General features: G+C 53.8%; 2 protein-coding genes and 1 long non-coding RNA gene across 6 annotated transcripts; all 3 read left to right on the forward strand.

Moving 5' to 3' along the window:
* The first annotated feature begins 504 nt into the window (after window positions 1–504).
* On the forward strand, window positions 505–13537 carry pax10 (paired box 10). Of its 2 annotated transcripts, none has more exons than XM_069191993.1 (8): window positions 505–585; window positions 2777–2960; window positions 3868–4014; window positions 4691–4773; window positions 5761–5905; window positions 6379–6476; window positions 7255–7384; window positions 10938–13537. In XM_069191993.1, exons 2-8 carry the CDS (start codon window positions 2840–2842, stop codon window positions 11021–11023), a joined length of 810 nt encoding a protein of 269 aa, XP_069048094.1. In that variant the 5' UTR covers window positions 505–585; window positions 2777–2839; the 3' UTR covers window positions 11024–13537. The 2 variants fall into 2 exon arrangements, with proteins under 2 accessions (XP_069048094.1, XP_069048095.1); XM_069191994.1 differs by having other exon boundaries at window positions 7270–7384.
* Window positions 13538–15506: 1969 nt separating this feature from the next.
* LOC107078111 (uncharacterized) lies at window positions 15507–19721 on the forward strand. The gene is made up of 2 exons (XR_001479097.2): window positions 15507–15838; window positions 18644–19721. It is a non-coding gene; the product is annotated as an uncharacterized lncRNA (long non-coding RNA).
* A 1226-nt stretch (window positions 19722–20947) lies between these two features.
* Window positions 20948–27540, forward strand: bcl2l12 (BCL2 like 12). 3 transcript variants are annotated; one of them, XM_015353358.2, is made up of 7 exons: window positions 20949–21206; window positions 23332–23533; window positions 24746–25251; window positions 25375–25476; window positions 26152–26225; window positions 26364–26618; window positions 26792–27540. In XM_015353358.2, exons 2-7 carry the CDS (start codon window positions 23337–23339, stop codon window positions 26837–26839), a joined length of 1182 nt encoding a protein of 393 aa, XP_015208844.2. In that variant the 5' UTR covers window positions 20949–21206; window positions 23332–23336; the 3' UTR covers window positions 26840–27540. The 3 variants fall into 3 exon arrangements, with proteins under 3 accessions (XP_069048096.1, XP_015208845.2, XP_015208844.2); XM_069191995.1 differs by lacking the exon at window positions 26792–27540 and having other exon boundaries at window positions 20948–21206; window positions 26364–26785; XM_015353359.2 differs by lacking the exon at window positions 26792–27540 and having other exon boundaries at window positions 20948–21206; window positions 26338–26596.
* The last annotated feature ends 435 nt before the right edge of the window (window positions 27541–27975 follow it).

Here is a 27975-nt window from a genome sequence, read left to right on the forward strand (position 1 = left end):
CAGATCCACAGTAGATCCTCTCACCTGTGTCTGAGGCGTGTGCCCCTCACAGGCCCAGCGGGGGACGTGCTGGAGACCACCTTGCCCGGGCCCTCGTGTCGCTGGAGCAGCTGTAGGGCCTCACTCTGTAACCGCTGGCTTCCCTAAGGCAACACACAGCTGGAGCAAGAGGAGTGAGAGGCCAGCCTGGTTCCAGGTGCGAGGAAGCGGGCTGTGAAGCAGAGTCTCGAAGCTGCCTGGCGTTTTCTGCGGAAACGCACCCCTTTGTTTCTCTTCCATAAGTAATTCCGGCTGCCTGACCTCCTTCCCTCTCCCTCCTGATCGGCCCATTCTGGAGCATTAAGTTCAAAGATGACACTAACACTGAGCGTATGTGTCACTGCACTCCCGCGCCCCCCCCGCGCTCCCTTTTCCATCGCTCGGAGCGACGAGCGCCCGCAGACGCCTCCCGCCTCCCGCCTCCCGCCTCCCGCCTCCCGCCTCCCGCCTCTCTCTCCTCCGCCTGCGTCCCCCAGCCCCGCCAGTGTCTCCTCGGCAGAGCGCGGACCAGGCTGCCTGCGACGAGGACTCGGCACCCAGCTGCAGGTAAGTCTGGCGCGGGAAGAGGGACCCCCAGCTCGCGGTGGTCCGCAGGCTGCAGGCGGGACAGAGCCGTCCCTGCTGCCGACCGGGCAGGGCAGGAGCTCCGGGAGAGGGGAACACTGGGCTCGGGCTAGGGGGGTGACCCCTTCGCCCCCCCCCCGACCGAGCCCCGTTACCCCTCGTTTACCCCACCGTCGCTGTGGGGCGTCCTGCTCAGTGCAGCCAGGGGGGTGGGTGCTGGTTTGAGGCGCAGGGTCTGGAGGCTGGGCGTGCGCAATATTCCTGTCTCTCGATAAAGGATTTCTGAAGCCGCCGCGAAGGGAAATCGCAGGAGTCTGCGGCCGCCTGATCCCCCGCTGCCGGGATGGGCTGTTGCCGATAGTCACATCGCACCGCCGTTCCTACACTGTCTTACAGTTCTGTGTGGCATTAGGACAGCGGTAAGGCCAGACTGGATCCCAGCAGTGTGATCCGCTGGGTGAGAGCCTTCTGATTTCCAGAAGACCGTCATTCCCGATATTCCGGGTCACTGCTGAAGGCCACACGAGCTCAGAAGCTCTGCTGCAGTCCTTTCTTTCTCAAAGTGCAAAGATTATTCGGAAGCTGGTGGAAGTGGGATTTATCCCAGCTGGTCCTGAGAGCCCCAGTGTCCGGTGTCTTTAGTCTCTCGCTGATGTCGGAAATGGGATTCCAGAGATTTCCGCCATGGAGCTCCGATAAGAGAGAGGTCTTACTACATTTCTCCAGGAAAAGAAATGTGAGGTTTACTGTCCTGATTTTATGCTCAGATCTAGTGAAAATGAGCTCCTTTCTTTCCCTGGCTGAGGGGAATGTTTCCTCTGGATCAGAGTACCGGACTGCGGCTGCTGGGGTTTTAACTAGGACAGAGAAACTGCATCTCCAACCTCTGCGCTGGTCTCACTACACTGGCTTCCAGTTGCCTACAAAATAGCTTTTTGAAATTTGAATGCTAAAATTAAAAGTCAGTAAATGGACTGGCGCCTAACTATTTCACTAAGGCTGTATGAGCACTAAATCAGTTTTCACTGGTCCTAGAGAAGACCTTTAAATGACGGGAGCTGGCGAGAGAGATGAATTGTGTTCCCTCCTTTGTCACAGATGCACTTTCAGGAACGGGTTCTGTACCTAGACTGAAGAATACCGTCTTTTATCATCTTGCCAGTCTTTTTAACCTGCTTATCTATGTTTGATTTTTTGTCGTACATTGTATTGTCGTACATGTATTCCTCAGCTCTTCTGCTTTCTCACTCAACTCTGTGGGTAAATCTGCTGTACAGATTGAGGTTGACTGGAAATGTTAACTGGGAATGTTAATTGGGTGTTTAAGTCACAGTAAATTAATTTGGCCAGAGCAGTGCAGGCTGGGACCCCCTGTGGAGGGAGGAGAGACCCAGGGGCAGCTGCAGAGGAGCAGAGGGCAGGAGGAGGGGGGCAGGAGACGTGTGTGAGGGAGAGGAGAGGCCTGACGTATCGGATTTATTTTTTTAACGCGAGGAAATGACGTCGCGAATGATTCCGAATCAGGACAGCTGAGGCTGATTGAACGCGGCTGCCGTCAAGCCTCCCGAACGCTCGCTGTAAACTGCTGTTGTGTGTGATTGCAGCACAGACCCTTCCCCACAGCGGTGGGCCAGGGCACCAGCGTGCCCGTGCAGGCAGGGCTGTGTCCAGCTCCCTGCAGCACAGACCCCTTCCCCACAGCGGTGTGCCAGGGCACCAGCGTGCCAGTGCAGGCAGGGCTGTGTCCAGCTCCCTGCAGCACAGACCCCTTCCCCACAGCGGTGGGCCAGGGCACCAGCGTGCCAGTGCAGGCAGGGCTGTGTCCAGCTCCCTGCAGCACAGACCCCTTCCCCACAGCGGTGGGCCAGGGCACCAGCGTGCCCGTGCAGGCAGGGCTGTGTCCAGGCCGCAGCTGGTGGTAGGGTTAGGACTCCAGGCCTCTTCCTCCAGGGACAGCAGGCAGGGGGCCGAGGAGGACAGGGATCGGGATCCTGGCTGACAGCTGGGACTGCTGGAGTTAGCCCTGGACATCACGAGTGGGATATCCGGAAACTTTTGTTTTGCAGTACAGTCAGGAGTGCTGTGAAATTTGAATGAAATGGCTTGTACATCCCTGTTCCAGGTATAGTGGAGTTCAATATTCCTCAGCCACTTCCTCTCTTGTCATTTGCAGTTCCTGCCATTGGACCAGTGTGGAAGGTCAGGGTGTAGGTGAGAGGTGACAGGTCAGAGGTCGATGGGTATAGAGGGCATGTATGAGAAGCTGGCCATGATCAATCTGCAGAGCGGGTCTAACTGGAGTGGACCCACCAGCTGGTACCACCAGGACAGCACTGTGCCAACACAGCACACTAATGGTAAGAGTGGCTTTCTGATAGAAAACACAGGGACCAGAGCAGTGCACTGTGACATCAGAGTCTGAAGGAGTGAGATATGACATCATAGGCTGGGAGGTGAACTATGACATCATAGACTGGGAGGGATGAACTATGGCATCAGAGGTTAGGAATGGGTGAAATAGGACGTCATAGGCTGGGGAAGTGAACTATGACATCAGAGGCTTTTAAGGAGTGAGATATAACATCAGTGACTACAGCTACAGTCTTGTCTGGAGAACAGAGCAGGAGGAGGTTCACTAACTCTTGCAGAGTGATGCAGACTGAGTCAGTAGTCAGTAGTAGTGCAGGGGATCGAACTGAGACCCACATGGCCGGAGCACTTGTGCTTTGAGCACTGCATCATCGTACAGATCCTGCAGAACATGTTAGTATTTCTAGCTCTTGCACACTTCTCACAGATACGCTTCCCTGTAAGTGTCTTATTTCTCCTGACCTCAGCTCTGACCCCGACTCTGACCCCGACCCCGACACCGCGGGGCGCCTGGGACGGCGGTGCTCTCTCCCGCCTGCCGGCTGATAGGGTCACAGGGTCACAGGGCCACGAAGACGCAGGGCAAGATTGCAGAGCTGCTCTAAAGATGAGAGACATTATCGGCCCCGTGGAGGGTCACGATGCTCAAGTGTCATAGCTGAGCTGGCAGTTCCAATTCAAATTCTATAAAAAAGGGTTTTACGTTTGTTTAAAGACCTAAACCAGGCCACTACAGTCTATACTTCCAGAGATATTCCAACATGTTTGAGGGGCATAATTCCAGTCAGAAAGGATTAGCTCCAGCCCCTCCTGCGTGACTCCAGCGGCAGTTTAGATTGGCTGAAGCTGATGAGCAGCGTGAGGGTCTGACGGCGGTGTGTGTCCCGTTGGCAGAGGGCTGTAATCTGGAGGGAGAGGCTCTGGGAGGTGGCCCTGGGTCCGAGGACCCCGAGGAGTCCCAGCTGCGCCTGCAGCTGAAACGCAAACTGCAGAGGAACCGGACCAGTTTCACCCAGGAGCAGATAGAGGCTCTGGAGAAGGGTAGGACTCCGAGAGTGTGTGTTTGTCACTGTGAGTGTGTGAGACTGCGAGTGTGTGTCACTGTGAGTGTGTGACACTGCGAGTGTGTGAAGGGTAGGACTCCGAGAGTGTGTGTGTGTGTCACTGTGAGTGTGTGTCACTGTGAATGAGTGTCACTGTGAGTGTGTGACTATGAGCGTGTGACACTGCGAGTGTGTGAAGGGTAGGACTCCGAGAGCCAGTGAGTGACAGTCAAGTGCCTGTGTATTATTGAGTACATTTGCATGTGTAAGTGACAGTGTGTTTGTACCAGGAGCTGTGCAGTGAGGTTCTCAATGTACAAAACCTGGATCACGTTTACACTGCAGGAGCATTGAAGCAGGTTTCCTCATCACACAGTAATAACATAGTGTCCGGGCATTAACACAATCAGCATCTGCTCTGTTCTAATGTCTTTGGATTCTTATATCAAAGGGACAAACTGAAAGTTAGTAAAAGTTTTCATAAGTATATTAATGTGAGATCTGGACACATTTAATTGCTGCCTTGCTATGCCCAGTCTCCAGTCCTGTATTTCCAGTCAGTTCCAGACTCAAAGTAACCCCTCAGAATCAATAGAGTAATCACCCCCCAAGCACATTCACACCCCTGACCCCCTCCCCAGTCCTGAAGGAGCACCGGTCTGTGTCTCTCTCAGAGTTCGAGAGGACGCACTATCCCGACGTCTTCGCAAGAGAGAGGCTGGCAGCCAAGATAGACCTTCCCGAAGCTCGAATTCAGGTACCATGTCTGTCCCAGCGTGTCTCTGAACCAGCGTGTCTCTGTCTGTCCCAGTGTGTCAGCGTGTCTCTGTCTGTCCCGGTGTGTCTCTGTCTGTCCAGTGTGTCAGTGTGTCTCTGTTCCAGTGTGTCTCTATCTGTCCAGTGTGACAGTTTGTTTATGTGTGTCCCAGTGTGTCTTTGTCGCAGTGTGTCTCTGTCCCAGTGTCAACCTGTCAGGTCGGTATTTGTGTGTATGTGTGTGTCAGTGTCTCTCAGTGTGTGTTGCTGTGTTGTGGTCTGTCTGTATACCCCAGTAGGACTCACTGATGCTCCAAGCTGCTGAGTGTTACTCATAGAGGCTGCTGGACCTTCCTCTCTGTTGCTCACTGTCTGTCTCTCCCACTGGGGCCTGTCGACCTCACCTGTCAATCACACCACCCATAGCCTCAGGCTGACATCTGATTGGCTCGCAGGGACACTGCCTGCTTTGTGATTGGTCAAAAGCTTGACCTGATTCTTTGGTGAACAGCGTCTGGAGAGAAAGGAATTCAAACTTTGAGAGAATCAGAGTAAGAAAGATGGAGACCGAATCTGATAGAGCAAAACAGACAGAGAGAGGACATGGAGGCAGGAGACACAGACGCAAAGAGTTTAACACAGGGAGAGTGAGCACTCTCTCCTTCTTTGTACCCAAATACGGAAATCAAAGTCATGCAAAATGATGTTCCCATTGGCAGTAGAGTGAGAATTAAATAAGGAGACGAACATTCGGCTGCAGACAATTTCACCCTCACAGAGGCTCAGTAGTGCAGGACAGACAGATTGGACCAGTGTTGCTGTTTTATTCTTCTTTTCAACTGTCAGCACTATACAAGATTTTCTTCAGTGGAACACTAAGCAAATTGATGATAGAGACTGGAAGACAGGCGATTATTGTGAGCTCATTTCTGATAGGACAGTCTGTATCACTGTGTTGACCCTGCACTTCTGTGTCTGTGATTGACAGGTTTGGTTCTCCAATCGCAGAGCAAAGTGGAGGAGGGAGGAAAAGCTGCGTAACCAAAGGCGGACGGTGGGTGGGGCTTCATCTGGACACGCCCCCCTAAGCACCTCCTTCAACTCCAGTGTCTATCACCATGGCAATGGCTCAGGTCTGTCCATTCCTGTTTGGAGTCCAGTGCTGTGGGTCACATGTCTGATGTTATTGTTAAAACACTCATCTACACTGTGCACTGTTGGCACAAGAAAATAACTGCAATTTTCATACTTGTAAAATCAAGAGCTGTGATTGTTTCTGATTCAGAGAAAATGTACTAATATATGAATTTATGTTTACTCATTTACTAAACAGAGTCTGTATTAGCCCCCCCTCAGTGCAGTGTCAGTGTACTATATTGTCCAGTCAGTGTGTCATTATGAACCCCTCTCTCTCTCAGTGCAGTGTTCATGTACTGGAGTGTCCAGTCAGTGTGTCTGTATTAACCCCTCTCTCTCTCAGTGCAGTGTTAATGTACTGGAGTGTCCAGTCAGTGTGTCTGTATTAACCCCTCTCTCTCTCAGTGCAGTGTTAATGTACTGGAGTGTCCAGTCAGTGTGTCTGTATTAACCCCCCTCTCTCTCTCAGGATCAATTCTCAGTCGAAATGAAGCGTCTCTCTCAAACAGTTACAACACAATACCCACAATGCCTGTCTTCACAATGGCCAACAGTCTACCCATCCAGGTACAAACTTCAATATCCTTGACTCTCTCCTCGACTCTCTCGCCACCTTGTGGTTGTTTAGTGTTTGAAGTGTGAGATGCCACAAGCTTCTGCTGAGCTCTAATTGTTGGGGTGCTTCAGTCCTCCAAAACTGGGGGGTCAGTGCTTTGTTGACTGGTAGTCATTCTGAATTCCATCTCACGCAACGTCTCAATGTCACCTTTGAGACTGTAAAATATCTGTCCACCTTGAACACATACAGACGTGTGTCTATACTGACACTCACTCTGCGGTACACTACAGTGTGCAGTCTGTCGCTGTGCTGTGGTTCACGTATTGTAACTTGCTGCTGTACACAGGACATGGTGTGGCTAGCACTATCACAGCTCCGGGGTCCTGGGATCGAATCTGGGCTGAGATTTCTGTCAGCATGGAGCTTACATGTTTAGAATCAGATGAGCTTCTCAGTAGATTTCTGATGCTCTGCCTTTACTGTGCACCAGGGGTCTTTCTCATCATGGCGCTTATTGCATTTTTCAAACTCATAAATCTTCCATTTCTTCAATTAATAATTTACACTATAATTCAGACTAAGTTACGTTAGGGGCACAGAGTGAGGACAAGGGAAGTGACATCACATTTCCTACCTGCACCACTAGGTGTCGGTGTTGACCAGCGGGACAGCTTGACTGCGTACTATTGAAGTTAACAGCCTGAATATTGTGGCTTAATTATTGCACATATTCTGATAAGGCAACAGTGTTTGAGAGGAAATTTGTTTTGCATTTTTATGGAGCAGCCTGTCCCCTCGCAGAGCTCCACCTCCTACTCCTGTATGATCCCACCCAGCCCCTCTGTACAATCGAGGAGCTATGACTCCCCCTACGGCACCTCTCACCTGGGATCAGCTTCTGGCAACTCCTCTACAGGTCAGTGTAGCCCCCTCTCCTCATTCGCTTTAAATTAGACACACCTTCTACTCACTCCCTCTGGACTAGACACACCCCCTCTCCTCACTCCCTCTGGACTAGACACACCCTCTCCTCACTCCCTCTGGACTAGACACACCCTCTCCCCTCACTCCCTCTGGACTGGACACACCCTCTCCCCTCACTCCCTCTGGACTAGACACACACCCTCTCCTCACTCCCTCTGGACTGGACACACCCTGTCCTCACTCCCTCTGGACTAGACACACCCTCTCCCCTCACTCCCTCTGGACTAGACACACCCTCTCTCCTCACTCCCTCTGGACTGGACACACCCTCTCCTCACTCCCTCTGGACTAGACACACACCCTCTCCCCTCACTCCCTCTGGACTGGACACACCCTCTCCTCACTCCCTCTGGACTAGACACACCCTCTCCTCACTCCCTCTGGACTAGACACACCCTCTCCCCTCACTCCCTCTGGACTAGACACACCCTCTCTCCTCACTCCCTCTGGACTGGACACACCCTCTCCTCACTCCCTCTGGACTGGACACACACCCTCTCCCCTCACTCCCTCTGGACTAGACACACACCCTCTCCTCACTCCCTCTGGACTAGACACACCCTCTCCCCTCACTCCCTCTGGACTAGACACACCCTCTCTCCTCACTCCCTCTGGACTGGACACACCCTCTCTCCTCACTCCCTCTGGACTGGACACACCCTCTCTCCTCACTCCCTCTGGACTAGACACACCCTCTCCCCTCACTCCCCCTGGACTAGACACACCCTCTCCTCACTCCCTCTGGACTAGACACACCCTCTCCTCACTCCCTCTGGACTAGACACACCCTCTCCCCTCACTCCCCCTGGACTAGACACACCCTCTCCTCACTCCCTCTAGACTAGACACACCCTCTCCCCTCACTCCCTCTGGACTGGACACACCCTCTCCTCACTCCCTCTGGACTAGACACACCCCCTCTCCTCACTCCCTCTGGACTAGACACACCCTCTCTCCTCACTCCCTCTGGACTAGACACACACCCTCTCCCCTCACTCCCTCTGGACTGGACACACCCTCTCTCCTCACTCCCTCTGGACTAGACACACCCTCTCCTCACTCCCTCTGGACTAGACACACCCCCTCTCCTCACTCCCTCTGGACTAGACACCCCCTCTCCTCACTCCCTCTGGACTAGACACACCCTCTCCTCACTCCCTCTGGACTAGACACACACCCTCTCCCCTCACTCCCTCTGGACTAGACACACCCTCTCCCCTCACTCCCTCTGGACTGGACACACCCTCTCTCCTCACTCCCTCTGGACTAGACACACCCTCTCCTCACTCCCTCTGGACTGGACACACCCTCTCTCCTCACTCCCTCTGGACTAGACACACCCTCTCCCCTCACTCCCTCTGGACTAGACACACACCCTCTCCCCTCACTCCCTCTGGACTAGACACACCCTCTCTCCTCACTCCCTCTGGACTAGACACACCCCCTCTCCTCACTCCCTCTGGACTAGACACACCCTCTCCTCACTCCCTCTGGACTGGACACACCCTCTCCCCTCACTCCCTCTGGACTGGACACACCCTCTCCCCTCACTCCCTCTGGACTAGACACACCCTCTCTCCTCACTCCCTCTGGACTGGACACACCCTCTCCTCACTCCCTCTGGACTAGACACACCCCCTCTCCTCACTCCCTCTGGACTAGACACACCCTCTCCTCACTCCCTCTGGACTAGACACACCCTCTCCCCTCACTCCCTCTGGACTGGACACACCCTCTCTCCTCACTCCCTCTGGACTAGACACACCCTCTCTCCTCACTCCCTCTGGACTAGACACACCCTCTCCCCTCACTCCCTCTGGACTAGACACACCCTCTCCTCACTCCCTCTGGACTAGACACACCCTCTCCCCTCACTCCCTCTGGACTGGACACACCCTCTCTCCTCACTCCCTCTGGACTAGACACACCCTCTCCCCTCACTCCCTCTGGACTAGACACACCCTCTCTCCTCACTCCCTCTGGACTGGACACACCCTCTCCTCACTCCCTCTGGACTAGACACACCCTCTCCCCTCACTCCCTCTGGACTAGACACACCCTCTCCTCACTCCCTCTGGACTAGACACACCCTCTCCCCTCACTCCCTCTGGACTAGACACACACCCTCTCCTCACTCCCTCTGGACTGGACACACCCTCTCCTCACTCCTTCTGGACTAGACACACCCTCTCCCCTAACTCCCTCTGGACTAGACACACCCTCTCCTCACTCCCTCTGGACTGGACACACCCTCTCCCCTAACTCCCTCTGGACTAGACACACCCTCTCTCCTCACTCCCTCTGGACTGGACACACCCTCTCCTCACTCCCTCTGGACTAGACACACCCTCTCCTCACTCCCTCTGGACTGGACACACCCTCTCTCCTCACTCCCTCTGGACTAGACACACCCTCTCCCCTCACTCCCTCTGGACTAGACACACCCTCTCCCCTCACTCCCTCTGGACTGGACACACCCTCTCCTCACTCCCTCTGGACTAGACACACCCTCTCCCCTCACTCCCTCTGGACTGGACACACCCTCTCCTCACTCCCTCTGGACTAGACACACCCTCTCCCCTCACTCCCTCTGGACTAGACACACCCTCTCCTCACTCCCTCTGGACTGGACACACCCTCTCCCCTCACTCCCTCTGGACTAGACACACCCTCTCTCCTCACTCCCTCTGGACTGGACACACCCTCTCCTCACTCCCTCTGGACTAGACACACACCCTCTCCCCTCACTCCCTCTGGACTAGACACACACCCTCTCCTCACTCCCTCTGGACTAGACACACCCTCTCCTCACTCCCTCTGGACTAGACACACCCTCTCCCCTAACTCCCTCTGGACTAGACACACACCCTCTCCTCACTCCCTCTGGACTAGACACACACCCTCTCCCCTCACTCCCTCTGGACTAGACACACCCTCTCCTCACTCCCTCTGGACTAGACACACCCTCTCCCCTAACTCCCTCTGGACTAGACACACACCCTCTCCTCACTCCCTCTGGACTAGACACACCCTCTCCCCTCACTCCCTCTGGACTAGACACACACCCTCTCCTCACTCCCTCTGGACTGGACACACCCTCTCCTCACTCCTTCTGGACTAGACACACCCTCTCCCCTAACTCCCTCTGGACTAGACACACCCTCTCCTCACTCCCTCTGGACTGGACACACCCTCTCTCCTCACTCCCTCTGGACTGGACACACCCTCTCCCCTCACTCCCTCTGGACTAGACACACACCCTCTCCTCACTCCCTCTGGACTGGACACACCCTGTCCTCACTCCCTCTGGACTAGACACACCCTCTCCCCTAACTCCCTCTGGACTAGACACACCCTCTCCTCACTCCCTCTGGACTGGACACACCCCCTCTCCTCACTCCCTCTGTACAGGACACGCCCCCTTCTCCTCTGTCCCTTGCAGATTAGTTCCATTTGCACCAACCCAGCTCTCCTCTGCCCCTCAGGTCTGATCTCCCCTGGTGTGTCCGTGCCAGTGCAGGTTCCTGGCTCGGAGCAGGACCTGGGCCAGTACTGGCCACGGCTGCAGTGAGAAAGACAGCAGCCCGTTCTTACATCCTCAAGAGCCCCATGGATCCATGTGAGTGTCCTGTCCCCCACCCCAGCACCTCCAACCATGCCCAGACCAGCAGCTCCAGGCCAGTTGTGCCAGTATCATGCCAGGGGCCTGCAGTAGAACGGACACACCTCGTCATCAATTAGAATCGCAGCCCTCCCTCAGCATGTCTGGCACAGCAGTTTGTTACAGGGCTACGTTCTTGCCAGATGGTGAAGAAGGTGAAGAGAATTTCTGACATCACCTGTGCTACTGCTGACCATCAAATTTCTACAACCACCAGCTCAAGCCTGTATTCTCACCAGCAGATGTTACCCAGGTGATAATGCTCTCCTGCCAGTGGCAATCAAACTTTTCACAAGCTTATAAAACTAAAGTTTTTATTCTTACCAGCCCATGAAGAGTTAATCTTATAATCTCTCCAGCCAATAAAACACGAGCTTACATTCTTACCAACCAATAGCATTAATTTTTCTCCAGCCAATGAAATTCGCATCCATATGCTCTCCCAGCAATGACAATCAAGCCTTTTCCCAGAATAGCGAGCGACAATCATGATGCTGACATCGGCCACAGAGGACTGATCGCTCAAGACTCAGGGACAACGAAGGATGAGCATGATGTCAGAACAGCTATGTGACAGCCAGACTCTGGCCAGTGAATCTCGGACCTGGTACCTGACCAGCGTCACTGAGAGGGCCCAAGAATCAGGGACAACAAGAATACGTTCAGTTAGTGAGCGACGTGGACGTGTCTGCAGAGCAGGAAATAGCAGTAAGGTCTCAGCGAAGTACGGCTGAGGATCCAGACCAATCCCATGCCAGAGGCTCAGTGTCTTCTTAGTCACTGTCCCTGCCTGGCAGCCCTTCATGACTGGTTCTGTGTGCTCAGGGGTGGAGCGGTGAGACAGGAAGACCTGGGACCAGATGTAACTTCCACACCACTCCAGGAGTTCCCCATCCCGATCCTGGGAACCACTGTCTTAGTCCATGACAGTCAAGTCTGGGGACATCATCTCTGACAACGTTCTTATCAATATGGTGTCAATAGAAGAGAGCTGGTCTTTGTTCTTCTCTTTTAACGGAGGAGACTGACCTAGTCAGGAACGGTTGGACACAGTCCCAGCAAGTGGCAATCAGGGCTGATGGTACTGCAGCCAATCGGCTTGAAGACGCAGACAGTGAAGGACGCAGCAGAGCCCCAGCCAGCGGTCAAGCGCGTCTCCACATGGGCCGATCACCTGCACTGATGGACACGGGCTTCCTTTGAGCTTGAGAGATCCCCTTGCTTCCTCCCTTATAAAGAAGGCAGTGTATCCAGAACCTGGGAAGAATAACGCAGGGCTTTGTGGTTGGTGCTGTGTCTTGAAAATCTCCTCTGTAGGAGTGTGTGATATATTACACGTACTAACGACCAGAATCTCGACCTCTTAAGTTTTTAACTGGGAAACACCCTTGGGCTCGCCTGACCAGCTGTAGAGAGCAGACCACTGGGACCGGAGGTGAAATCTGTCCAGTCTCATACACAGACCAGCTACACCAGCACGAGCAGAGCCCCCACGATCTCAGGCCACTGGGTGTCCATTTATTTTCATGCCTGCTGAGCTCTTAATGACGGAAGCTAACTGAGTCTTTAATAGAGCTGCAGTTTGCTCAGCTCATTCGCCGGGAGACTGCACTGCAGCTCCCTGACAGTGACCCTCGATCAGCGAGCTTTCAGGGGCTCTGCTGATAATCAAGAGCGCTTGGATGACCTGTCAGACAGGCGGCTCTGAGCTTTAGCCTTGCCTGACCCTCTCGCCCAGAGCAGTGTCCTGAGGAGCCCTGCACGAGCTCACCTGCTCACTGGTTTCTGAAGAGCTGAGATTCTGCTCGACTTTACTGCACTCCGGCCAGGGGGAGCGAAGACGTTCTAGTACATGAAGTCAAAAGGAGCCCAAACTAAGGCCTGCAGATAAGAAGTTCGGGACAGTTTAACACACGTCTCTCAGACTAAAAGAGTTCACAGACACTCTTAACGAGCAACCAGCCTGGTTTGAGAGTCGCTCCAGCAGGGAGACTAAGAGGAGGACACGTCTGCCGCCGGGTGGCCTGGGGGCGTCTATGGGTGTCGCACCTGTGGGCCTCAGAGAAGTGTGCGACGACAATTGTTTTCCAACCTCCCCTTCCCTTTGCTGAGTCGAGGGAATTCTGCTGCAAATATCCTCTGTATTTATTCCGCACCTCTGGCTGTGTAAGAAAGAGCTCCCGGATCCCAGGGGAGCACAGAAGTGGGGAGGAAGCACAGATGAGGGGCTCCGTGTCGGCTCCCCCACACCCTGGAGCGCCGCTCTCCCTTGGCCAGCCTGCACCTGAAACACACTCTGCGCTCCGCAGTCTCCCGCCCACACCTGTGCCTGTCTGTTAAACCCCAGTACTAGCTTAGCGGCTGTTCGCGTGACCCCTGTGATGTGCTGTGATGAACAGTAATTAATAAACGTGTGTGCTAACGACAAAACCACTGCCTGCTCTGCCTTTCTATGCCACCCTGTTTCAAGACCCTGGGGGCGAAGGAACTGAGTCTCTTTAGTCCAGGAGAGAGGGAGTGTGGAGAAAGAGAGGGGAATCTGTGAGAGTTGAATATAGTGGAACACAAGCACATGCTCTGTTCTTAATTCATCCTGATTTCACTGATTACTCAAACACTGAGCTGATCTGACAGAAAGATGGAGAGGTTGGCAGTAACAGAGAAAATGAGATTGGAAGGGAGAGAGAGAGGCAGAAAAGAGACTCTGATAAAGATTTCTGGGGTTAGTTAATTGTTTCTCTCTCTCTCTGTCTCTCAGGAGTGCACTTCCTGTTTGCGTGCCTGTAGGTTTCCTGTTGTTGCGGTGCACCAGACTCTCAGTCACAGCCCTGTGACTCCAGGCACTCCCATACAGATAACGGCTGAGACACACACACCAACACACACACTCATACAGATACCACACACTGACACACACGCATCAACACACACACAGACATCATGCACTGACCAACACACTGAGGCACACACTTACACACACTCCTACAGATCTCATACACTGATGCAAACACTCTGACCCACACACACTTACACACAGTGCCGTTCACACACTGACACACATGGGGAGAGACACGGAGACATTGCAAATCAACACACACTGGTAGACACAAATTCAGACACACTAATACACAAAACACAGAGACACTGAGCCTTATTGAGAGGCACACACACACAGAGACACCTGTCTGCTGCTGCACTGCTGCTGAATGTGTGCTGTGAACTCAGGGCTCTGGTCTCTTCAGTGTCCTGTTGGGAGAGAGCAGAGGGAGGGGGAGAGGAGCTCATCTCTGCTCCCATCTGTTTATTCCTCTCCTCATGTAGCCCTTCCCTGAAGAACCGCAATTAGGTGCCATTACTGAGGAACGCTTCTGGGAAAGAACACAAATCACACACCCCACATATACAATATGACCCAGACTGGACCGGCGATCTCTGGACTGGAGGGGTACAGACTGACCCAGACCGGACTGGCGATCTCTGGACTGTAGGGGTTCAGTGTGACCCAGACTGGACCAGCGATCTCTGGACTGTAGGGGTACAGACTGACCCAGACCGGACCAGAGATCTCTGGACTGTAGGGGTACAGTGTGACCCAGACTGGACTGGCGATCTCTGGACTGTAGGGGTACAGTGTGACCCAGACTGGACCGGCGATCTCTGGACTGTAGGGGTACAGTGTGACCAGACTGACCAGAGATCTCTGGACTGTAGGGGTACAGTGTGACCAGACTGACCAGAGATCTCTGGACTGCAGGGGTACAGTGTGACCCAGACTGGACTGGCGATCTCTGGACTGTAGGGGTACAGTGTGACCCAGACTGGACCGACGATCTCTGGACTGTAGGGGTACAGTGTGACCAGACTGACCAGAGATCTCTGGACTACAGAGAAATTCAAGTAACTGTCATGAAGGTGAAGTCAACTTGAGGGATTCTTCAAGGATTCTTTGTTGAAATTCCTGTTGGAAATGAGACTTTTCAGTTTGGGCTAGAATATTTGTTTTAAGATTGTCAAAATTCATCAAAAATATTTGACAAAGTCAACTTGGGGGACAACATGTTAGGATCAAGTGGGTAACAAGGACACCAGTGACAACTGAGCCCAGTAGTGAATTATTTACCCAGAGAATTCCCTGGGGTAATTTGGGTGGTGTGTCTGGACTCACTCTTCAGATCTAGAAGATAATAATGAATGTGCTGTCTGCTCCAGGCAATCAGCATGTGTATATTTCTCTCTTTCTATCTCTCTGTCTCATTTCCTGTGCTGCTCGACACCACTTCCTGTCACACAGGAAGTGCCGCGCCTTACCGCCCTTTCCCATTGGCTGTCGCCACAGCAACACCTTCTTGGACTGAAACGAGGAGAAAGAAAATCAGCTCTAGAGCAGCTGCTCTGAAGAGAGAGAAAGAGAGAGAGAGATGGCACAGTCCTGAGAATGAACTCAGAGACAGAGGAGCCGAGAGAGAGAGACGAGGGAAAGAGAATAATTGAAACCAGGGAGACAGAAAGTAGTCAGACAGAGTGAAAGAGGCGGAAAATCTGATAAATGAAGAGAAAAACACGTAAAGAGAAACATGATGAAGTCAAAGACCAAGTGAGCTGAGATTCCTGACTGTATTGGCATGTGGGACCTGAAGAGACACCAGAGAAAGAGCAACAGTGAAGGCTCTGAGAGAGAGGGGACAGAGGGGGACAGAGAAACGCTGAGAGATCCTCATCCAGAAGGTAACAGTGTGCCCTTCTTCCTTCTTTCTTCCTATACTTTCTTCATCATCCAGTGATTGTTCTTACAGAGGTCCAGAATGTTCTGTCTGTAAGGGCTGGTCCTGTCATTCACTTGGCCTGGGGGTCTGTCATCTGTCTGTGTATCTGTCCCTTCTCCTTCTGTCAGTCCTGTTGAATGTACTGGCTCAGAGAGATCACAGCAGACAGCAGTCAGATCTGCCCTCTGTCCCGATACAGAGAGATCACAGCAGACAGCAGTCAGATCTGCGCTCTGTCCCGATACAGAGAGATCACAGCAGACAGTAGTCAGATCTGCGCTCTGTCCCGATACAGAGAGATCACAGCAGACAGTAGTCAGATCTGAGTTCTGTCCCGATACAGAGAGATCACAGCAGACAGTAGTCAGATCTACGCTCTGTCCCGATACAGAGGGATCACAGCAGACGGCAGAGTCAGATCTGCCCTCTGTCCCGATACAGAGAGATCACAGCAGACAGCAGTCAGATCTACGCTCTGTCCCGATACAGAGGTACAGTATCACAGCAGACAGCAGTCAGATCTGCCCTCTGTCCCGATACAGAGGGATCACAGCAGACAGCAGTCAGATCTGAGCTCTGTCCCGATACAGAGGTACAGTATCACAGCAGACAGCAGTCAGATCTGCGCTCTGTCCCGATACAGAGGGATCACAGCAGACAGTAGTCAGATCTGCGCTCTGTCCCGATACAGAGGTACAGTATCACAGCAGACAGCAGTCAGATCTGCGCTCTGTCCCGATACAGAGGGATCACAGCAGACAGTAGTCAGATCTGCGCTCTGTCCCGATACAGAGGTACAGTATCACAGCAGACAGTAGTCAGATCTACGCTCTGTCCCGATACAGAGGTACAGTATCACAGCAGACAGCAGTCAGATCTGCCCTCTGTCCCGATACAGAGGGATCACAGCAGACAGCAGTCAGATCTGAGCTCTGTCCCAATACAGAGGGATCACAGCAGACAGCAGAGTCAGATCTGTGCTCTGTCCCGATACAGAGGGATCACAGCAGACAGTAGGGAGTCACATCTGTATGACTGGGGTTCTCAGGGTCTGAACTGAGTTACTGTCAGTTACTGTCTTCATGAGCCCAGATTCACAGTGGCCTTTAACCCCTAACTGAAGACCTCCAAAGCCCCTGAAGGACTGGGCTGAGCCAGTTACTGTACCCTGTCTAAAAGGACTGGGTTCACATAGTTTTGCCCAACAGCTGGGCTGTAGACTTTTGGAGGGGGTCAGGCCCTGAGGCAGGCCAGAGGGAGAGCCAGTAGGATCAGCTGCAGGGGAGAAGGTGGATACCGCTGTGAGCTGTTCTGTAGGTCAGCAGGTTCTGTAATGACCCACCCGTCAGTATTTAACATTGCTGGACTGGGCTAAACCAGACTGAAGTTTCTTTTGGTCTCTGGGGACTCGATGGGCAGTGACAGGGGTTCCCATTCCTCAGCCTCCAGGTCGGGTTCACAGTTCGAGAAGCTCAGATGTGGCTTTTTTACAGTGAGCAGTGCATCTTGTTCAGGTACACACTGCCCTCTGGTGGCAGGAAGGATAACTGATCATGTGCATTGTGGTTTTTACTGGAGATGAGCTCTTACTCACTAATTGATCCTTTTAATTATATAATTATTTTATTTTATATATTTATTATGTAATGATTATATGATATATCTTGATAACATCTTTCTTTTTTTTTAATCTGATGATTTCAGCTCCCTCACTGAGGTCTGCTGTACCCAGTGTTGGGGTACAGAGCTCCTTCAGGTCTGCTGTACCCAGTGTTGGGGTACAGAGCTCCTTCAGGTCTGCTGTACCCAGTGTTGGGGTTCAGAGCTCCTCACTGAGGTCTGCTGTACCCAGTGTTGGGGTACAGAGCTCCTTCAGGTCTGCTGTACCCAGTGTTGGGGTTCAGAGCTCTTTCAGGTCTGCTGTACCCAGTGTTGGGGTACAGAGCTCCTTCAGGTCTGCTGTACCCAGTGTTGGGGTTCAGAGCTCTTTCAGGTCTGCTGTACCCAGTGTTGGTGTTCAGAGATCCTTCAGGACTGCTGTACCCAGTGTTGGGGTACAGAGCTCCTTCAGGTCTGCTGTACCCAGTGTTGGGGTTCAGAGCTCTTTCAGGTCTGCTGTACCCAGTGTTGGGGATACAGAGCTCCTTCAGGTCTGCTGTACCCAGTGTTGGGGTTCAGAGCTCTTTCAGGTCTGCTGTACCCAGTGTTGGTGTTCAGAGATCCTTGCTGAGGTCTGTTGAGCCCAGTGTTGGGGTACAGAGCTCCTTCAGGTCTGCTGTACCCAGTGTTGGGGTTCAGAGATCCTTCAGGTCTGCTGTACCCAGTGTTGGGGTTCAGAGCTCTTTCAGGTCTGCTGTACCCAGTGTTGGTGTTCAGAGATCCTTCAGGACTGCTGTACCCAGTGTTGGGGTACAGAGCTCCTTCAGGTCTGCTGTACCCAGTGTTGGGGTTCAGAGCTCTTTCAGGTCTGCTGTACCCAGTGTTGGGGTACAGAGCTCCTTCAGGTCTGCTGTACCCAGTGTTGGGGTTCAGAGCTCTTTCAGGTCTGCTGTACCCAGTGTTGGTGTTCAGAGATCCTTGCTGAGGTCTGTTGAGCCCAGTGTTGGGGTACAGAGCTCCTTCAGGTCTGCTGTACCCAGTGTTGGTGTTCAGAGATCCTTGCTGAGGTCTGTTGAGCCCAGTGTTGGGGTCCCTCATTGCGCTTTGAGTTCTGTTATGTCACACTGTCTCTCTCAGACAGTCTGTAACCTTTCTTCTTCTCTCCCAGCTGCTGCCACAGGATCTCGTCTCACTCTCTCTCCCTCCCAGACTCGGATTCGGAAACGTGACAAAGTCAGACAGGCGTCGCCGTCGCGCTGAAGGACCGGCGGTCCCACTCCTCCCTCCATCCTGCCCAGTCACCACCTCTCCCAACCCTGTACCAGTGTGTGATTGACAGCAGACACCCTGGGCGGGGGCTGGGGAGGCGGGGCTCGGGGCTCTGCACATGCTCAGATCGTCCTAAGATTTTGCATCTGCGGCGGGCCGTGCGACCTCTAACCTCTGACCCTGGAATTCTGTGTCATCAGAATAAGAGCCGCTGTTCCCCCACTCTGCCTAGAGGGCTTGCGATTTCTTACTGTGTTATTACTCCTGTGCAGTATTTTCACCACTACAGGGCTTGCGACCAGTGTCCAGTTATCGGGAGTGAAGTCAGTGCTGTTTGCGCTGTGTCCTCGCGCTCCTGCTCTGCTGCTGTTGCTGCAGTTCACTCTGCGGTGGACAGGGGGTGCTGTGAGCAGTGTGAACTGAAGTAAGGGATCCCGGCTCCGTCCTCCTGAGTCACTCCCTGGCTCAGTCCAGGACGAAGACCGGCAATCTCTGACCTCTGTGAAGGAAGAAAATGGCTGGAATTATAAGCCAGTGTGGACAGGAACCCGGAGGTCACCAGGAGGTTCAGAAGATAATATATTCTATTCATCGTCTCAACCAAGAGTACAAAGCCTGCATTAGCCTCAGATCATCGATTCAGACTTCCTAATTTAAGTGCAATAAAAGTGTGTTATCTTTTATCTCCACAGCTATTGACCTGCTTAATGTAGACAGCTGACTGTATATTTTATTTGTTTTTTTTTCATATATTTATCGTATGTACCTATCGGAAACACTGATAACTTATTTCTTTGTTTCTTTTAAATTGCGAAAATTACCTAAAGTTGTCGACTTTTTTTTCAGCTCATGCTTGTATGTTTCTAATTTGTTAAAGGGATCAGGTAGTGTTAGATGTATTGTGTATTGCTTTCTGTCTTTTACTGGCCTGCAAAGCACGTTTCCAATCTGGGACAATAAAGGAGGTAAACAAGCAATCTGCACCTGGGACTATTTCACTGAGACACAGCTGTGCACGCTGATGGGGAAACACAGCGCCACCTGTGCGAATAATCAAGGTGCTCGTTTTAAACAAAAGGAGACTCTGTTTGATGTCTTTTGTGGGTGTTCGTTTGTTGTTGTTGCCTGCATCAAGCTGCATCAATTGTAATTGGTCTGGACAGTTTCAAAGTAAACATCAAAGCACACCATGTTATGACTACAAATCCGTAACAGTTCTCACACATCGTCTTGTTGTTTGAAAGGACTAGATCTATAAAGCTTTCCCTCTCTCACACACTCTGAGAACACTAACCATGTCTCCCATCCTGGCTGGTAAATTGTGCTCCACACCCCCACCACCCTTTGTGTAAAGAATACACTATTGGTTCTCAAGTTAAAATGCACATGCTTGTAGTTTTCATCATTGTCCCCTGGTTCGTGTTTTGCTGTTGATTCTGAAGCCTTTGAAGACTGTGAATGTTTGTATCAGGTCCTCTTGTAATCTCTCTGTTCAAGTCTAAAGAGACCCAGTTCCTCCAGCTTGTCAGTGTGGGACACTCCCTTCACACTAAAGAGACCCAGTTCCTCCAGCCTGTCAGTCTGGGACACCCCCTTCAGACTAAAGAGACTCAGTTCCTCCAGCCTGTCAGTGTGGGACACCCCCTTCACACTAAAGAGACCCAGTTCCTCCAGCCTGTCAGTGTGGGACACTCCCTTCACACTAAAGAGACCCAGTTCCTCCAGCCTGTCAGTGTGGGACACTCCCTTCAGACTGAAGAGACCCAGTTCCTCCAGCCTGTCAGTGTGGGACACTCCCTTCAGACTAAAGAGACCCAGTTCCTCCAGCCTGTCAGTGTGGGACACTCCCTTCACACTAAAGAGACCCAGTTCCTCCAGCCTGTCAGTGTGGGACACTCCCTTCAAACCCAGGAAGCACTGATCCCATGGCAGCAATATTGTTCAAGCCACACAGCGTGTGATTATATACAGTGGGGATTTTGGGGGTAAGAATGAGAAGGTATTGCCGTGCTAAATGAAAGTTAATGAAGTGAAAGAAAAACCCTTCGTTAACCGCTTGGTACAGTGAAAGGCGGTATATAAATAAAGATTATAAGTGTGATTCACGCCGGCCCGGCGCTGTGCGGAGGCTCTCGGACAGGTCGCTGTACAGCTTTAAGACGCAGCGGGGAGGGCCCACCTTACGCATGCGCAGGCCAGCCATTCCACAGTGTCCCCCGGGACGGAGGGGAGGGGTTTGGGGAAGTTTGGGAAGCGCCGACTTGTGAATGGAGGAGACGGAGCAACAGGCAGCGCTGAGAGATTATGTGAAAGGCGAGGGACGTAGCAGCACTGGATCGGAGCCGCCGGCCGGCCGGCGTCACGCCGTGTGAACGCGACCGTCCCGTCCCGTCCCGGAATCGGCCTCGTCCTCGGCGCTTGCTGAGAAATTGAAAACTTTCGGTTCTTCGCCTCGGAGACCGGTGAGTTCCGGGCGTGTGTGCGCTCACGACAGTTCCGCGTTCCTCTCGTCGTTCCCTGTCCCGCTGCCTTGTTGGATGACTTCTGAACGGGGAGACTGCTCGGGCACTCCGGCGGTGGGACAGTCCGGTCTTTGCGGAGCCCGGCACAGCGATCTGACTCGGCGCTGCACGTCTCTGATCCTCTCCTGCAGTCGGTAACCCCACAGACCTCGCTTCCCCTGCCTGAGCGCGCTCCCGAAACGGGTGACTGGGGTGTCCCGTGCTCGTGCACAGTGTGCGCCCCCCCACGGCTCGGGAGATTCGGGGTGACCTGGTGCTGGTTACAGGGTGGCTCAGGTGAAGACAAAGAGGGGTCTGTCTGGGCGGGTGTGCTTTAGGATGGTGTTCTGTGAAAGGCGCTATATGAAAGAGGCGATTCTAACCCTAACCCTGGCGATTCTTCCTGCCCCGGGTCAGATCAGGGGGGTAGAAGAGAGGGGATCCCGACTGCTTGTCCTGGGGCAAGCAGTCGGGAGAGAGTCCGGAGATCCACGTCACGGCGCTCCAAGCTGTAGGAAACGCACAGTAATATTATTAGTAGTAGTAATTACACTTCTACAGCGCTTTTCTGGACTCTCCACTCCGAGCTCTTTACCGGTCATGGGGATCCCCTGCACCCCCACCTGGATGATGCTCCAGTCCTCTCACACACACCAGCTCTCAGTGGGAGGAGAGCAGAGGGATGGAGCCAGTTCAGAGAGGGGGTTATTAGGAGGCCATGAGGGGTAAAGGCCAGGGGGGAGTTTGGCCAGGACACTGGGGTAACACCCCTACTCTTCTCGAGAGGCACCCTGGGATTGTTCACGACCACAGAGAGTCAGGACCTCGGTTTGACGTCTCATCCAAAGAGACGGCGCCTGTTTACAGTGTAGTGTCCCCGTCAGTATACTGGGGCATTAGGACCCACACAGACCGCAGGCTGAGCGCCCCCTACTGGCCCCACTCACACCTCTCCCAGGAGTCTTCCCTCCAGGTACTGGCCAGGCCCACACTGCTGGGCTCCAGTGGGGCTGTGAGCTGGGAGCTGCAGGGTTGTAGAGCTGCTGGCAGTCGAATGTGGTTTAGAGCCTCTGTGTGTCTCCGCAGTGGCCCTGGAGCGTGTGTGCGTTGCGTGTTGTTGTGTACAGTGTGTATCACACAGCCTGGCTGGGTGGGGTCTGCGAAGATCCTGAGCTCAGATACTCCTGGGCTGATTCTCATGTGGCTCTACTGCACATTTTTTAAATATTTCTCAGCTGCTTCTCTAACATACCTGTTCAACTGCAAGGTTTCTCCATCGGACAGGACAGCGCTGCCAACAGCAACACAAATTCCACTGGTCTAGTAATTCTGCACTCATACTGTCTGACAGAGGAAAGCAGGTTAGTGTCACTGGGGACACAGTCTGACACAGAGGACAGCAGCTCAGCTCTGTCACTGGGGACACAGTCTGACACAGAGGACAGCAGCTCAGCTCTGTCACTGGGGACACAGTCTGACACAGAGGACAGCAGCTCAGCTCTGTCACTGGGGACACAGTCTGACACAGAGGACAGCAGCTCAGCTCTGTCACTGGGGACACAGTCTGACAGAGGACAGCAGCTCAGCTCTGTCACTGGGGACACGGTCTCTGACACAGAGGACAGCAGCTTAGTGTCACTGGGGACACAGTCTGACACAGAGAACAGCAGCTCAGCTCTGTCACTGGGGACACAGTCTGACACAGAGGACAGCAGCTCAGCTCTTTCACTGGGGAGACAGTCTGACAGGACAGCAGCTCAGCTCTGTCACTGGGGACACAGTCTCTGACAGAGGACAGCAGCTCAGCTCTGTCACTGGGGACACAGTGTCACAACTCAGCCCTGTCACAGACTGATCTTGTCTGCATCGGCGAGCACTGGGCTGTGCTGAGCAGACCCACTCTGGAAATGAGTGCATCCTTTCTCCCCCTTAAGGAGAAATTATTCTGCCTCCTCTCTCTGTGTCTCTCTTACAGGAGCAATGAGTGTGTGTCTTCTCTCTCTCTCACAGGAACAATGAGTGTGTGTCTCCTCTCTCTCTCTCTCACAGGAACAATGAGTGTGTGTCTCCTCTCTCTCTCTCTCAGGAACAATGAGTGTGCCCCCTCTCACTCTCACAGGAGCAATGAGAGTACCCCCTCCCTCGCCCCCCCTCTCTCCATCCCTGCTGGAAATCAAGGAGGAGACCCGGTTGGTTCTGGAGGCCTTTCTGCGGCGGTCCGTTGCCTTGCCAACCTCTGCTCAGCCAGGGCGGGTGGGAGGTTCCTACAGGGACCCCTACAGATTCAGGTACCCCCTCCCCCTGATGGGCTCTCTCACCCCTCCACATGGAGAACAACCCCATTCGGAGGCTCAGTGGCTCCTTGATCCCAGAATCTCATCCCAGTGTTTCCAGCCAAGCTGGATTTTGAATAAAACCGCTGGACTCTTTCTAATTACGGATCTGCTGTTTCACTTCTCAGTGCTCCTGCTCTGTCATACTGGGTCACACTGTACCCCCACAGTCCAGAGATGGCCGGTCCAGTCTGGGTCACACTGTAACCCCACAGTCCAGAGATCACTGGTCCAGTCTGGGTCACACTGTACCCCTACAGTCCAGAGATCACTGGTCCAGTCTGGGTCACACTGTAACCCCGCAGTCCAGAGATCACTGGTCCAGTCTGGGTCACACTGTACCCCACAGTCCAGAGATCGCCGGTCCAGTCTGGGTCACACTGTACCCCTACAGTCCAGAGATCACCGGTCCAGTCTGGGTCACACTGTAACCCCACAGTCCAGAGATTGCCGGTCCAGTCTGGGTCACACTGTACCCCACAGTCCAGAGATGGCCGGTCCAGTCTGGTCACACTGTAACCCCACAGTCCAGAGATGGCCGGTCCAGTCTGGGTCACACTGTACCCCTACAGTCCAGAGATCACTGGTCCAGTCTGGGTCACACTGTACCCCACAGTCCAGAGATCACTGGTCCACTCTGGGTCACACTGTACCCCTACAGTCCAGAGATCGCCGGTCCAGTCTGGGTCACACTGTAACCCCACAGTCCAGAGATTGCCGGTCCAGTCTGGGTCACACTGTACCCCTACAGTCCAGAGATCGCCGGTCCAGTCTAGGTCACACTGTAACCCTACAGTCCAGAGATCGCCGGTCCAGTCTAGGTCACACTGTAACCCTATAGTCCAGAGATCGCCGGTCCCGTCTCTGCTGAGACATTATTTTTTAATGTATTTGCTTATTTACTTGAGATCCTTCCAGTCCTAGCCCTCTGTCAGATGCCTGCGCTCCTCTGTGATGCTCACAGTGTACGCGACTCTGCTCCTCACCAGCAGGGGGCACCATACATGTCATTAGTGGCGAGTCGAGCTTCCTCTGGAGTCTCGTTTGTCTCGTCCTCATGTAAGAGTCAAGGAATGTGTTCGACAATGATGGTGTGACTTGCTTTTCAGTGGTTTCAGGTTATTAAACTGCTTTCGGACGATTCAAACTCCTCCTCTGATTGGGCAGGGCCAAGAGTTCGGCTCCGGAGAGCGATGCGCCATTGGAGGGCAGCTGGAGTTCTCTCCATGAGCAGATCGCCCAGGCGGAGGAGAAGAAGCATGGCTTCAAGACACTCATCAAGAAGCGCCTGCGGCGCCGCCCCTCGGGCCCCCACAGCCAATCGCAGCGCGGTGCTGGCCCCTCCCCCCCTGGGCCCCGCAAATCAAACAGCCTTGGCCCTTCTGGGCACAGCCAATCGCTACGCCTGCAGGAGAAGGGGGAGGGCCCTGGCCTGCTGGCCTGCGTCGGGGGCGGGGCCTCAGACGAGGAGACTGACGCAGAGAGGCAGGACAGGAGGAAGAAGCCCAAGTCGCCCTTCCTCAGCCTCTTCCGCAGGAAGTCCAAGGACCAAGTGAAGTTGCCGACAAGAGCTCAGGGGGAGGAGCTTGGCGGCAAGACCCAGCCCCCCGGACGCCCTAATTGGCTACCCTTAACACCGAAGGCGGAGCCTGTGGACCAGCCCAGGTCACCCAGTGAGTAGAGATGACCCCAAGTGAACAGCCTATTTCTGAGCGTCTGTCCCTCTTGACAGGCCCCCCTGCCAGTACCTCAGCGTCCCGTCTGTCTGTAGTGACGTCTGCCTCTGCCTCTTCCAGCTCACGATCCAGACTTCTACAGGGAGGTGGCCGAGACTCTGGAGCGCATCGCCCAGAAACGCAGCTTGCCCAGGCCGTCCAAGCCGAGCCCGGCCCGCGAGGGTAAGACGCTGTACTCTCGGGTCTCGGGGGCGGCAGGGGGTTGAAGGGTGGAGGGGGACCCCTTGTCTCCCAGACGGGAGCCTGTTGGGGTGATCGGTGTCGGGGAACTGTTCGCCTGTTTGCATGGCCTGCAGGTTGAGCCTCGTCCTGTGAAAGAGTGGGTTCCTGGGGGGGACCCCTAAACAGCAACCCAGATTTTCAGCAGATGGGGGTCACCGAGGCGTTTAGAGGGTGAATTCTTTATCTGTCCCTCTGACTGTTGTTTTTCCACGGCGTTCCCAGGCCTGGGCTCGGTGTCCCGGGGTTAGCCCCAGTGGGGGTCGTGAAGGTGGTTGGGGGCACCTGGGGGCAGGAGGCAAAGAAACCACTGACCCCCATCTACTGAGCACGACCTCAGGCACCCCCTTTTAGAGTCTGAACTCCACAGCTCGTTAAGACGTGATTTCAGGGCCCCTCTGAGATTCAGGGCGTACACGAGCCCAAAATCAGGGCTTCTGTCGGTGTCTCTGTGTGTTGCTACAGTCAGACAGGTCTCTGTATTGCTATGGTGATAAATGCCAGTGTGAGGACAAATTTGAAGGTAAATTATACTCCCTGAGACAGAAGCAGGGTATTTCAGTCCGTGTGTTTCTTCATTAAAGGGTCTTGAATAGCTGTGTGTCTCTCTCTCCTCAGACTCTGAGAAAGAGCTCATAGTCCAGCAGCTGGTCAATATCCTGTCCATGCAGGGAGACGCTATCAATCAAAAGGTAAAACAGTCTCCACTCCCATCCCTCTCCTCCTATCCTCCATTCCCTCTCTTCCCTCTGTCCCTGTCTCCCTTACTCTTTCCCCTCTCTGTCTCCCTGGCGATGTGGACAGGATCCGGATGTCTGTCTCTCCTGCAGATTAACTCGGACCCTTTCCTGCGCTCAAGCCTGTCCCGCCTGTCCTACGGCTCCTTCTCCACGCTGGTGGAGACCTTCACCACGCAGACCGAGGCCCTGCCCCCTGCGCCCGCCAGCCCCACCCTCTCCCGCATCGCCGTGACGATGGAGGTGTCCCGCCGGGTCGCCACAGCAACCGGGGTCCAGAGGGTTGTGGGATACACAGAGAAGTACATGGAGAAATTTGTGCCCTGGATACAGAGGAATGGAGGATGGGTCAGTGTGTTTGCCTCTGTCTGTCTGAGTGTCAGGAGCTCAGTGTGTATCTGTGTCAGTCAGTCTGTCGGCTGGACAGAGCATCGGTCAATCTGTCGGCTGGACAGCGCGTCTGTCGCTTCATCCGTCTGTCAGTCTTCATGATTGTCCTCTGCTTCCTGTGTCCTCTGTAGGAGAAGATTGTCCAGTGCGGAGACCTCTCTGACCGTCAGCTGGACTGAAGGCCAGCAGCTTCTGGCTCCGAGCTGAGAGCAGGAGAGGAGCTGTCCAGAGACGCTCACTGTTCCCCTGTTTATCGCTCAGAACACCAGCCACGGGTTTACAGTGCTGGACGCAGGTCTGGACACCAGCCACGGGTTTATAGTGCTAGACTGGACACCAGGCAGAGGTTTACAGTGCTGGACGCAGGTCTGGACACCAGCCACAGGTTTACAGTGCTGGACGCAGGTCTGGACACCAGCCACGGGTTTACAGTGCTGGACTGGACACCAGGCAGAGGTTTACAGTGCTGGACTCAGGTCTGGACATTGCTGCTTTGGCAGGACCTGAATGTCCAGTGACCTGAGTGGCCAGTTCCTAAGAGCACACCGACAGGATGAGGGCCAGGGTCTCCGCAGTGCTGAGTCCAGATTAGTCCCGATCCCTGCTGATCTGCTGGGCTTGATCAGCCCCTGATGGAGCAGGAGGCTCATCCGCAGGGATGATCCTGGCCTGGGCTGAGCAGGACGCCCCTGTGCACAGCTCTGCACTACAGGTCTCCCTGCCAGACTCGACGCTGATGTCTTCTCTGGAGGGCAGGGCTGGAAGATTTGTTACTGAACACATCGAAAGGGAAGGGTGTCGTGTTTTCAACTGCTACCTGATCATGAAACTATCAAATGTTACAATATTTGTACAATAAAAAAAGGCTTATAAACTAGAAGCATCTTATTGTCTCTTTGGCTCCTTAGGGACTGACCAGGATTACACCAGTGATCTCTGAGCTGTAGGGGTACAGTGTGACCCAGACTGGACCGGCGATCTCTGGACTGGAGGGGTACAGTGTGACCCAGACTGGACCAGTGATCTCTGGACTGTAGGGGTACAGTGGGACCCAGACTGGACCAGTGATCTCTGGACTGTAGGGGTACAGTGGGACCCAGACTGGACCGGTGATCTCTGGACTGTGGGGGTACAGTGTGACCCAGACCTGACCGGGGATCTCTGGACTATAGGGGTACAGTGTGACCCAGACTGGACCAGTGATCTCTGGACTGTTTTGGTACAGTGTGACCCAGACCTGACCGGGGATCTCTGGACTGTAGGGGTACAGTGTGACCAGACTGGACCGGCGATCTCTGGACTGTGGGGTTACAGT

This window comes from Lepisosteus oculatus, chromosome 7 (genome assembly GCF_040954835.1).
Source record: "Lepisosteus oculatus isolate fLepOcu1 chromosome 7, fLepOcu1.hap2, whole genome shotgun sequence".
Taxonomy (NCBI): domain Eukaryota; kingdom Metazoa; phylum Chordata; class Actinopteri; order Semionotiformes; family Lepisosteidae; genus Lepisosteus; species Lepisosteus oculatus.

Excerpts from the sequence above, each read along its gene's own strand:
- pax10 (XM_069191993.1), top strand. The coding sequence starts at position 2,840 with ATGGGTATAGAGGGCATGTATGAGAAGCTGGCCATGATCAATCTGCAG. Across the intron at positions 5,906-6,378 it reads TCACCATGGCAATGGCTCAG|GATCAATTCTCAGTCGAAAT; the intron begins GTCTGTCCATTC and ends TCTCTCTCTCAG. Across the intron at positions 6,477-7,254 it reads CCAACAGTCTACCCATCCAG|CCTGTCCCCTCGCAGAGCTC; the intron begins GTACAAACTTCA and ends TTTATGGAGCAG.
- bcl2l12 (XM_069191995.1), top strand. The coding sequence starts at position 23,337 with ATGAGTGTGCCCCCTCTCACTCTCACAGGAGCAATGAGAGTACCCCCT. Across the intron at positions 23,534-24,745 it reads AGGGACCCCTACAGATTCAG|GGCCAAGAGTTCGGCTCCGG; the intron begins GTACCCCCTCCC and ends CTGATTGGGCAG. Across the intron at positions 25,252-25,374 it reads GGACCAGCCCAGGTCACCCA|CTCACGATCCAGACTTCTAC; the intron begins GTGAGTAGAGAT and ends TGCCTCTTCCAG.